Here is a 13187-nt window from a genome sequence, read left to right as displayed (position 1 = left end):
CACGTCCAGGATCCCTTCCCGTCCAATATATCCTCCCACGTCCAGGATCCCTTCCCGTCCAATATATCCTCCCACGTCCAGGATCCCTTCCCGTCCAATATATCCTCCCACGTCCAGGATCCCTTCCCGTCCAATATATCCTCCCACGTCCAGGATCCCTTCCCGTCTAATATATCCTCCCACGTCCAGGATCCCTTCCCGTCCAATATATTCTCCCACGTCCAGGATCCCTTCCCGTCCAATATATCCTCCCACGTCCAGGATCCCTTCCCATCCAATATATCCTCCCACGTCCAGGATCCCTTCCCGTCCAATATATCCTCCCACGTCCAGGATCCCTTCCCGTCCAATATATCCTCCCTCGTCCAGGATCCCTTCCCGTCCAATATATCCTCCCACGTCCAGGATCCCTTCCTGTCCAATATATCCTCCCACGTCCAGGATCCCTTCCCGTCCAATATATCCTCCCACGTCCAGGATCCCTTCCCGTCCAATATATCCTTCCACATCCAGGATGTCTGCTCCTCCTGGGCACGCTGCTTGGTCCGTGGGAGGTGGGATCTTCTGTCACAATCGTTGGAAGAATAAATGGACCAAGGCGCAGCGTGCGTAGAGTTAATTATTGAAACTCATCAAAACAATACAGAAACAAACGAAACATGAAGTAATGGAGTGCTCACAGGCACCACACAAAAACAAGATCCCACAAAAACTCAGTGGGAAAAGGCTGCCTAAATATGATCCCCAATGGACAGCTGCCTCTGATTGGGAACCATACCAGGCCAACATAGAAATTAAACCTAGAATGCCCACCCTAAACACACCCTGACCTAACCAAATAGAGAAATAAAAGGATCTCTAAGGTCAGGGCGTGACAGATATGAGCATGCATAAATTAAAACACAGGTTTAATTTAAATATTTTATAGTGCAAATGGGCTTCTGTAAGCCTTAAGGATTCTTAAATCAATTAGGCTTAAATCAGCCAGTTAATGCGGATGGTGGTGAGCAGCCCATCAGCAGGGTATCCACCGCACCGTTTGATTTCTATTTGCTATATATTTTTAACTGTGCTATTTCACAAAAGTGCTGAACCTAAATACATTTTACAGACAAACTATATTTTACATTTTGTTATCAACTTAAATTATTGATTTGAACAATTTGATTGTGTGTGTGTATGTCATGTTTTACGTATATCTCTTAACCAATCATGGAACAAAACTCAGTGTGAGTACATTTGGTCTGGTTGTATAGCTTTTTTTACGTCCCACCCTTCAGCTCCATTCAACCCCTCCCATCTACCTCTTAACCTCATCCATATTGGATTTTATTTGCAATATATTTTTAAACTTTGCTGTGATGCTTCACAAATGTTCTGAACCTTTCTATTCTCGTAGGTTCTACAGATTGTAAGTTAATTATAAATATTTTAGCTAAAAGTATTATTATATTATTGATCGATTGACAATGATTTTTCAAATCCCCCAGTATTGCAATCTGCAGCGTTAGCTCCAGGTAAATTTTGTAATTCAAAATAAATGATCTAATGACTCTGCTTCCTGGCAGCGGAATCTGCAGAGCTGTGAAGGTTGTGTCCCCCCCCATATCTATAACATTCTTTTGGTTGCAAGAATTTTGTATGATAATTTAAATTGAAAAATTCAAAGTTTTGAATCCGATGTTGTTTTGCGTGTCAATTCATAAACCATGTGCCATGGAGTCGGTACATCAAAAATCTCTTCCCAACTATTTTACAATCTGTCCTTAATTAAATGAAACGGTATATATTTTTGTTAATCACAATTTTTTTAAACCGGTTTTGGTCTTTAATTCAGGGCCGACAGACAAGTTCCTTCCTTTTCCCCCTTATTCATTATATAAATAGGCCCTTTTAATTTTGTCTGGCTTGCCATTCCAAATAAAATGTAATATTTTTTGCTCATATAATTTTTTTTAAACTGGTTGCTAGGTGTAGGCCAAACCATTAGCAAATAGGTCAACTGTTATATGACTAAAGAGTTAATCAGGGGGGGTTTTCCACAAATAGGAAGGTTCCTTTCCATGGTAGCAATATCTTATGTATTTTTGCTAAGTTTCTATTAAAATGTATTGGAGTGAGATCATTTCTTTCTTTCGGGATATGAATACCGAGTATGTCAGACCATTTTATTGGTAAACTACACGGTAATGTCAATTTTTTAATTTTTTAGTGATCCAATATGTAAAATAGTACAATAGTATCATAATTTGGTTTTAATCCGGAGAGGTTAGAAAAATTATCTAGATCCTCTATGAGGCTGTTGAGGGATTCTAATTGTGGATTTAAAAGAAAACATGAATCATCAGCGCACAATGACAACTTTTTTTTAAAGCCCGAGCATCTTAGTTATATGTAAAATTGTGCCACTTAAACCTCCTGAGTAAAAACGTCAAAATTATTTACAGATATCTTGATGTATCTTAGATTAATTCAGACTATTTTGAGGAAGTGTTACTGGCAATGTTGTTGCTACGGTGGCTTAAGAGGGACAAACAGCAGTAATATTGCCACTTTTTTCTCGTTTTACAAGTGAGGTCTTTAGGGAGTATGCAAGCACAGATGTTCTGCTAGGAGCAAAATAAACCGATATATGCGTACTCCTTTACACTCACATCGTCGATTCCCTCACTATATTATCCTGATTATATTTCAGAAATGAACCATTCAAAAAGGTATATACCTGATTAACTAATTCAGGTATCATGTTTGTATTTTCTCCTTCACAGAATGGCAACATAGAGAACCCCTACTGCAACGGAATGGAGGGGATTCTAGAAGCATACCATCAGAGTCTAAAGACTGTACAACTCTACGGACCAACCAACTTCGCTCCGGTTGTCAACCACGTGGCAAAGTGAGTCATTGATGGAAGTATGCTAATACTAATCTAGAGGATACCGTTGCTGGTGTTTAAAATAATACTGAGATAAAGGACCAACTCTTTGGTCCTAAGCTGCTGTATGTGCTTTAGCTTGGAAAATAAATACAATGCCTTCAGAAAGTATTCATAAACTTATTCCACATTTTATTGTGTTACAGCCTGAATTAAAAATGGATTAAATTGTTTTATTTTTCTCAACCATCGTCACACAATAACCCCTAATAACAAAGTGAGAAAAAATATGTTTCAATTGTAAATGTATTGAAAATGAAATACAGAAATATCACATTTACATAAGTATTCACACCCCTGAGCCAGTACATGTTAGAATCATCTTTGGCAGCGATTACAGCTGTGATTCATTCTGGTTAAATCTCTTTGCACACCTGGATTGTACAATACTTGCACATTATTATTGTCTTAATTCCTCAAGCTCTGTCAAGTTGGTGATTGTTCATTGCTAGACAGCCATTTTCAAGTCTTTCAATAGATTTTCAAGCCGATTTAAGTCAAAACTGTATCTAGGCCACTCAGGAACATTCAATGTTGTTTTGGTAAGCAGCTCCAGTGTATATTTGGCCTTGTGTTGTAGGTTATTGTCCTGCTGAAAGGAGCATTTGTCTCCCAGTGTCTATTGGAAGCAGACTGAACCAGGTTTTCCTCTAGGATTTTGCCTGTAATTAACTCTATCCACTTTATTTTCATCAACAACAAAGAAACGACCCAGTTCTTGCCAATGACATGCATACCTATAACATGCTGCAGCCACCACTCTGTAACTGTTTTAGAGTCACCCTTTCCCTTCATGGTGAATTCCCTGAGCGGTTTCCTTCCTCTCCGGCAACTGAGTTAGAAAGGACACATGTATCTTTGTAGTGACTGGGTGTATTGATACACCATCCAAAGTGTAATTAATAACTTCACCATGCTCAAAAGCCGGGCTTCTTAAACCTTTTCAGCCTGGGACCCAATTTAGAAATTCTGTCTTTTCCTGGGACCTAAACTTACGAAAACATGCGACTAAACATAGATATTGGTACATTTCATTGTACATATGCCAATTAACAAATGCAACATAGACAAACAACAATTAAATGAAATACCTATATATATATATATATATATAGCGTGTCAATTAGAAATGTCCTTGTTTTTAAAAGGAAAGCAAAAGTGTTATGGACAGACTAATCTAAGTTTGAGTTGTTCGGATCACCAAGAAGAACATTCTGTCAAGCATGGTGGGGGCAATGTGATGGTCTGGGGGGGCTTTGGTGTTGATAAAGTGGGAGATTTGTACAGGGTAAAAGGGATACCACAGGGTATGGCGTGGCAAAATGGAGTGATAGCCTTCCTTCTATCACTCCATTTTGCAACCCCATGCCATACCCTGTGGATGGCGGTTAATTGGAGCCAATTTCCTCCTGCAACACGACAATAACCCAAAGCACAGCTACAAACTATGCAATAACTATTTAGGGAAGAAGCAGTCAGCTGGTATTCTGTCTATAATGGAGTGGCCAGCACAGTCACCGGATCTCAACACTATTGAGCTGTTGTGGGAGCAGCTTGACCGTATGGTACGTAATAAGTGCCCATCAAGCCAATCCAATTTGTGGCAGGTGCATCAGGAAACATAGGGTGTAATCTCTTCAGATTACCTCAACAAATTGACAACTAGAATGCCAAAGGTCTGCAAGGTTGTAATTGCTGCAAATGGAGGATTCTTTGACGAAACCTAACACTCTTAGGTTGGAACGGTTGCTGTTAAAATACAATAAATAATTAAAATTCTGAACTGATTGATCACATCACACAGATGTAGACCAGAAAACACACACACAGTCCTAATGAGAGGTGTGTGACTGGTTTTTCAACAAGCAGGTCTATTCAGGGCTCAGTTAGTGACAGTGCAACACTGAGGTGATGCTCAGCATTGAGTCAGTTTCTTTACTTGTTTCTAAAGCATGCTATTGTTGAGAACCCTGACTGCCATAGGTACAGTGCCTTACGGAAAAGGCACTGGATAAGGCACTCAGACCCCTTGACTATTTCCATATTTTGTTACGAAACAGACTCATTTTAAAATGGATTAAGTAAATAAAAATCCTCAGCAATCTACACACAATACCACAGAGCTTAAGAGGATTTGCAGAGAATAGGAGAAACTCCCCAAATACAGGTGTGCCGAGCTTGTAGCATCGTACCCAAGAAGACTCAAGGCTGTAAATCCCTCCAAAAGATGCTTCAACAAAGTACTGAGTAAAGGGTCAGAATACTTATGTAAATGTGATATTTCAGTTGTTTTTATATATATAAATTAGCAAAAAATTCTAAACCTGTTTTTGCTTTGTCATTATTGGCTATTGTGTGCAGATTGATGAGGGGGAAAAAACAATCTAATCAATTTTGTGAATAAGGCTGTAATGTAACAAAATGTGTAAAAAGTCAAGGGGTCTGAATACATTCCAAGGCACCTTATGTGGTGCCAAACTGGATCAGAACAACTACTGCTTTCTCAGCTCGGCAGGAAACTGCTTCCTGCTGTAGATGAGCAACCCAGAACTGAGTGAGTGTGTTTGTCTCAAAAATCATCTTGCGTCAATCAGTGTATTCCAGTTCATGATACAAAATGATTTATTGTATTTTAACAGCAACAGTTTATTTTCTCCATCTTCATCGGTATGGTTACTTAGGGTTGCACTATCAGTAGCTAGATAGCTTGCTTTGGCTAGCGTTAGCTAATAGCTGTGTACAAGTGGATTGTTTAAAAGAGAAACTCACATCTACTATTATGAGAGATGGTATTCCCTTATTTCAGTTTATAATCCATCACCTGTTATAAAATGACAAAAATGACTTGCTAGCTGACTGACTCTTCCACTGTCGACGCATTGTTTCCTGAAGCATTCTGCCCTGTTCTGAAATAATTGCATGGGTTTACCGTCATGCTGTGGATGTTTGGTCAGGACCTATAGTTTTAATTTGTTCGTTTTGAGAGACTCATTACTAAGCAATTCCCTGCACAAAACACGTTGCTGGCACTCCTCGTTATTTCTCAAGATTTGTATTAAACCAAGAGAGAGAAACTCATCGCTGTATTTGCGTTTCATGACACTTGAGCTCAGTCAGAACTTGTTGCTAGCTTGAGTCCATTCGATGACAGCGGTGAGTGATGACGAGTGGGAATGACAAGCCAGTGGCTGACAGCGCATCATCTGCTGCTGAACAACAGCACTGAAGCGTGTGAGTCGTGGAGTGAAAACTGCCGGAAAAAGATCCGGTAAACCGTGAAGCACACTGGAATCTTCCACCCACTCACACAGCTGCCAAACTGAGCAGAGACACCGCTGCTAAGCAGAGTGCACACTGAACAGAGAGTGCAGTTGCATTTGGCCAAAATCAATTCCTGTAATTAATAAAATAATTATAAATTTACTCTGACATGTCGCGACCTATCCATTAACAGGTCCGCGACCCATACTTTAAGGGTACTCAAAGGGATATTCAATGTCTGTTTTTTGTTTTTTTACCCATCTACCAATAGCCCATAACGACAAAGCGAAACTGTTTTTTTACCCATCTACCAATAGCCCATAACGACAAAGCGAAACTGTTTTTTTAGAAATTTGTGCAGATTTATTCAAAAGAAAACACAGAAGTACCTTATTTACATCAGTATTCAGACCCTTTGCTATGAGACTCTACATTTACATCAGTATTCAGACCCTTTGCTATGAGACTCTACATTTACATCAGTATTCAGACCCTTTGCTATGAGACTCTACATTTACATCAGTATTCAGACCCTTTGCTATGAGACTCTACATTTACATCAGTATTCAGACCCTTTGCTATGAGACTCTACATTTACATCAGTATTCAGACCCTTTGCTATGAGACTCTACATTTACATCAGTATTCAGACCCTTTGCTATGAGACTCTACATTTACATCAGTATTCAGACCCTTTGCTATGAGACTCTACATTTACATCAGTATTCAGACCCTTTGCTATGAGACTCTACATTTACATCAGTATTCAGACCCTTTGCTATGAGACTCAAAATTGAGCTCATGTGCATCCTGCTTCCATTGATCATCCTTAAGATGTTTCCACAACTTGATTGGAGTGCGCTTATGTTAAATTCAATTGCTTGGACATGATTTGGACAGGCTCAAACCTGTCTATATAAGGTCCCACAGTTGACAACGCATGTCAGAGCAAAAACCAAGCCATGAGGTTGAAGAAATTGTCCGTAGAGCTCCGAGGCAGGATTGTGTCAAGGCACAAATTTCTGCAGCATTGAAGGTCCCCAAGAACACAGTGGCCTCCATTATTCTTAAATGAAAAAATATTGGCACCACCTAGACTCTTCATAGAGCTGGCCGCCCGGCCAAACTGAGCAATCAGGTGGAAGGGCCTTGATCAGGAAGGTGATTCGATGGTCACTCTGACATAGCTCCAGTGTTCGTCTGTGGAGATGGGAGAACCTTCCAGAAAGACAACCATCTATGCAGAACTTCACCAATCAGGCCTGGTCGAGTGGCCAGACAGAAGCCACTCCTTAGTAAAAGGCACATGACAGCCTGCTTGGAGTTTGCCAAAAGGCACCTAAAGGACTCTCAGACCACGAGAAGCAAGATTCTCTGGTCTGATGAAACCAAGATTGAACTCTTTGGCCAGAATGCCAAGCGTCACATCTGGAGGAAACCTGGCACCATACCCACGGTGAAGCATGGTGGTGGCAGCATCATGCTGTGGGGATGTTTTTCAGCAACAGGGACTGGTAGACTAGTCAGAATTGAGGGAAAGATGAATGGAGCAAAGTACAGCGAGATCCTTGATGAAAACCTGCTCCAGAGCGCACAGGACCCCAGACTGGGGCTATGGTTCACCTTCCATCAGGACAACGACCCTAAGCACACTGCCAAGATAACGCAGGAGTGGCTCCGGGACAACTCTCTGAATGTCCTTGAGTGAACCAACCAGAGGTCTGACTTAAACCTTAAATCTTAAATCTATCCTCTCTGGAGAGACCTGAAAATAGCTGTGCAGAAACACTCCCCATCCAACCTGACAGCGCTTGAGAGGATCTGCAGAGAAGAGTGGGAGAAACTCCCCAAATACAGCTGTGCCAAGCTTGTAGCGTCATACCCAAGAGGAATCGCTGCCAAAGGTGCTTCAACAAAGTACTGAGTAAAGGGTCTCAAAACTTATGTAAATGTGATATTACAGTTTATTTATTTAAAATAAATCAAATCTAAGAAAAAGTTTTTGCTTTGTCATTATGGAGTATTGTGATGTCATTATGGGTTATTGTGATGTCATTATGGAGTATTGTGATGTCATTATGGAGTATTGTGTAGTAGGTTGATGAGGGAAAAAAACGATTTAATCCATTTTAGAAAAAGACTGAATAACAAAATGTAACAAAATGTGAAAAAAGTCCAAGTGAAAGGTTTCCGAATGCTGTATGTAGAGGGGTAAAAGGGGACTAGGAAACAGGATATAAGATAAACAGAGTAGTAGCAACTTGTATGTGAGTGAGTGTGGGTGTGTGTAAAGTCAGTATGAATTCATGTGCATATTATGTATGAGTGAGCAGATGGTGGAGTGAGTGTCTCTGTGTGTGTTGGAGTGACAGTGTGTGTGAGTGTGTAGGGCCCTGTGAGTGTGTAGGGTCCTGTGAGTGTGTAGGGTCCTGTGAGTGTGTAGGGTCCTGTGAGTGTGTAGGGCCCTATGAGTGTGTAAGGTCCTATGAGTGTGTAGGGTCCTATGAGTGTGTAGGGTCCTATGAGTGTGTAGGGTCCTATGAGTGTGTAGGGTCCTATGAGTGTGTAGGGTCCTATGAGTGTGTAGGGTCCTATGAGTGTGTAGGGTCCTATGAGTGTGTAGGGTCCTATGAGTGTGTAGGGTCCTATGAGTGTGTAGGGTCCTATGAGTGTGCATAGAGACATTGCAAAGATTGAAATAAAAGGTCAATACAACAGCACAGGTTATACAACAGCACAAACAGATCTGGGACCTGGTTATAAGAGTCGGCTATACAACACAAACAGATCTGGGACCTGGTTATAAGAGTCGGCTATACAACAGGATAAGCAGATCTGGGACCTGGTTATAAGAGTCGGCTATACAGCACAAACAGATCTGGGACCTGGTTATAAGAGTCGGCTATACAACACAAACAGATCTGGGACCTGGTTATAAGAGTCGGCTATACAGCACAAACAGATCTGGGACCTGGTTATAAGAGTCGGCTATACAGCACAAACAGATCTGGGACCTGGTTATAAGAGTCGGCCAAACAACAGGATAAGCAGATCTGCCACTTGTCTTTACATCACAAGGCTGATGATCGTCATTCAACCTTATCTCAACCTTGGTTATAAAGCCAGTTGAAAACAAACCTTCAGGCAACCTTCAGCTCCACACTGGATACGAATCAGACAGGCCATTAGATCCTGTAAACCAGCAAATAACTGTTGTTTTATGGGTGCGTTGTGCAGCAGCGCCTCTTCAACCTCAGGAGGCTGAAGAAATTCGGCTTGTCACCAAAAGCACTCACAAACTTCTACAGATGCACAATCGAGAGCATCCTGGCGGGCTGTATCACCGCCTGGTATGGCAACTGCACCACCCTCAACCGTAAGGCTCTCCAGAGGGTAGTGAGGTCTGCACAACGCATCACCGGGGGCAAACTACCTGCCCTCCAGGACACCTACACCACCCGATGCTACAGGAAGGCCATAAAGATCATCAAGGACATCAACCACCCGAGCCACTGCCTGATCACCCCGCTGTCATCCAGAAGGCGAGGTCAGTACAGGTGCATCAAAGCTGGGACCGAGAGACTGAAAAACAGCTTCTATCTCAAGGCCATCAGACTGTTAAACAGCCACCACTAACATTGAGTGGCTGCTGCCAACACACTGTCAATGACACTGACTCAACTCCAGCCACTTTAATAATGGGAATTGATGGGAAATGATGTAAATATATCACTAGCCACTTTAAACAATGCTACCTTATATAATGTTACTTACCCTACATTATTCATCTCATATGCATACGTATATACTGTACTCTATATCATCGACTGCATCCTTATGTAATACATGCATCACTAGCCACTTTAACTATGCCACTTTGTTTACATACTCATCTCATATGTTATACTGTACTCGATATCATCTACTGTATCTTGCCTATGCTGCTCTGTACCATCACTCATTCATATATCCTTATGTACATATTCTTTATCCCCTTACACTGTGTATAAGACAGTAGTTTTTTGGAATTGTTAGTTAGATTACTTGTTCGTTATTAGTGCATTGTCAGAACTAGAAGCCACACTCGCATTAACATCTGCTAACCATGTGTATGTGACAAATAAAATTTGATTTGATTTGATTTGACTTAATGAAGAGGAAATAAACAATCAACTGTTGCCGTGGTGACAGATGTAAGTGGAGGTCAAGTCTCAGGTCAGACTTATGAGTGCATGGACCCACGTTGTTGTTGTTGTTGTTGTTGTGTGTGTGTGTGTGTGTGTGTCTGTGTGTTTGGTTCTACTTTCCTTGTGGAGACCAGAAGTCCTCATAAGGATTGTAAAACAAGGACAATTCAGACAAGTGGGGACATTTCGCCGGTCTCCACAAGGAAATATTTTTGGTTTAGGGGTAGAATTCGGGTTAGAATTAGAGTTTGAGTTACAGTAGAGGTTTAGGGTTAGGGTTAAGATAAATTTTATTTTGAATGGGGATCGATTGTTTGGTCCCCACAAGGATAGTACAATGTGTGTGTGTGTGTGTGTGTGTGTGTGTGTGTGTGTGTGTGTGTGTGTGTGTGTGTGTGTGTGTGTGTGTGTGTGTGTGTGTGTGTGTGTGTGTGTGTGTGTGTGTGTGTATGTGTGGCCCTGATGAGGCTAGATGTCCCTTTAATCTCCATAACAACAGTAATGTCTCAAGTCTGTGTTTGTCTGACCTCCTCTCACTCAAACACACACACACACTCACGCTCATGGACACACACACACACCCACACATGGGGACACACCATCCTTCTGATGCTGAACCCCTCCTTGTCTTTAATTAAAGTGTCAGCTCCAGACTCCAGCGAGCCAATCATCTGACAAGCTAAATTAGAAAGCAGGAGAAAGGGCTCAACAACAACCCCCAGAGGTCCGGCTGAAATGTCAAAACGTCCTTAGCTTTGGCATAATGAGCGCTTGGATGTGTCTCTGTTGTCTCCTCTTCTCTAGTCACAATAAAAAGATCAGGATCAGAGTACAGTAGGAGAGCTGATTTAGGATCAGTTTTGCCTTTTAGATCATGAGGAATAAGATTACATGGACAGGAGGCAGCTGATCCTAGATCATAATGAATCAGATTACATAGACAGGAGGGTTCTGATCCTAGATCATAATGAATCAGATTACATAGACAGGAGGGTTCTGATCCTAGATCATAATGAATCAGATTACATAGACAGGAGGGTTCTGATCCTAGATCATAATGAATCAGATTACATGGTCAGGAGGGAGCTGATCCTAGATCATAATGAATCAGATTACATAGACAGGAGGGAGCTGATCCTAGATCATAATGAATCAGATTACATAGACAGGAGGGAGCTGATCCTAGATCATAATGAATCAGATTACATAGACAGGAGGGTTCTGATCCTAGATCATAATGAATCAGATTACATAGACAGGAGGGTTCTGATCCTAGATCATAATGAATCAGATTACATAGACAGGAGGGTTCTGATCCTAGATCATAATGAATCAGATTACATTGGACAGGAGGGAGCTGATCCTAGATCATAATGAATCAGATTACATTGGACAGGAGGGAGCTGATCCTAGATCATAATGAATCAGATTACATTGGACATGGGGGAGCTGATCCTAGATCATAATGAATCAGATTACATTGGACAGGAGGGAGCTGATCCTAGCCTCTGAGAGGCTTAATATACACCACCCCTGGTCAAATCATGAGCCCACCTGGCAATCAATAATAACTCTAAAAATAATAAACAAATACAGCGGTTTGCGATTCTAAACACATGAGTAAATGTTTCATGTTATGGACAGCTAGGGATGGGTGATGGAATCTAGGTCACTTACATACAGAACACTGCTGAGTCTATGATGTGGCTCATCACAAGCACTGGGCCTCAGAGATTTAGAAGTCACAGTGTGTGTGTGTGTGTGTGTGTGTGTGTGTGTGTGTGTGTGTGTGTGTGTGTGTGTGTGTGTGTGTGTTTGAGAGTGTGTGTGTGTGTTTGAGAGTGTGTGTGTGTGTGTGTGTGTGTGTGTGTGTGTGTGTGTGTGTGTGTGTGTGTTTGAGAGTGTGTGTGTGTGTGTGTGTGTGTGTGTGTGTGTGTGTGTGTGTGTGTGTGTGTGTGTGTGTGTGTGTGTGTGTGTGTGCGTGTGTGCGTGCGTGCGTGTGTGTGTGTGTGTGTGTGTGTGTGTGTGTGTGTGTGTGTGTGTGTGTGTGTGTGTGTGTGTGCCTTTGACAGGTCAGAGTTAGAGATCAGCTTTTAGGGCTCGATTCATACATGCGGTGAGGAGATCATTGGAAAGCAGACTGTGAGGGGAAAGAACAAGGATGCTGTCAATGGCGCACATTAGAAATTATCAGATCTTACAAAGTGGACATTTGTCAAATTCGTGATGATTTTTGTGTTCTAACAGGCCCACAATCTGGTTCCTAAAATCCGATTTGGATATATTTGGCTGTTTTCACTGCATAATATTTACAAGTAGTCCTAGTCTTTTAGGGTTAGAAAAAAAATGTCTGCTAAATGCTAACTCCCATTCGTATAAGCTGGTAGCATAGCTAGCCATATAGAAATCGGTGGTGGAACTTGAAGACATTTTTAACAATTGGTGGCGATGGGGTTGACATCAAAACAAGCATTATACTCCGATGTTTACCTCAACATAGTGTGATATACACATACAGATATAGGATCTTAATTTGATCACCCTGTTGCAGGAGAACTTCAAATTCACTTTCAAAAACACTCAGTGTATGTGAGGTTTAAATAGACTTCTCAGGTTTGTAATTTCCACATTGCAATTTCAGACTTAATTTTCCTAAGAAAAATGCATCATCCCCTACAAAAAAATGTCCCTTCCATTATTATCCACATTGCTGTAGCAAACTGGCTCAAAATAAGATCCTAGATCTGTACTGTATGAACCATTTTGATGTGGGGCAATGAGGAGATTCTGAATCTTTACCCCAC

At 41.3% G+C, this 13187-nt stretch overlaps 1 protein-coding gene across 2 annotated transcripts in view; it reads left to right on the top strand.

The window, feature by feature from the left end:
- LOC109869099 (copine-5-like) overlaps positions 1-13187 on the top strand; it is a 173829-nt gene that overhangs the window by 144115 nt on the left and 16527 nt on the right. For both annotated transcript variants that reach the window (XM_031804051.1, XM_031804050.1), the window contains one exon: positions 2769-2896. In XM_031804051.1, the coding sequence (XP_031659911.1) occupies positions 2769-2896 (128 nt within the window). The remainder of the gene's footprint in view (positions 1-2768; positions 2897-13187) is intronic.

Source organism: Oncorhynchus kisutch, linkage group LG24 (assembly GCF_002021735.2).
Source record: "Oncorhynchus kisutch isolate 150728-3 linkage group LG24, Okis_V2, whole genome shotgun sequence".
NCBI classification, from domain to species: Eukaryota; Metazoa; Chordata; class Actinopteri; order Salmoniformes; family Salmonidae; genus Oncorhynchus; species Oncorhynchus kisutch.
Note: the sequence above shows the minus strand (reverse complement) of the source record. Positions and strands in the feature narration are given on the sequence as shown.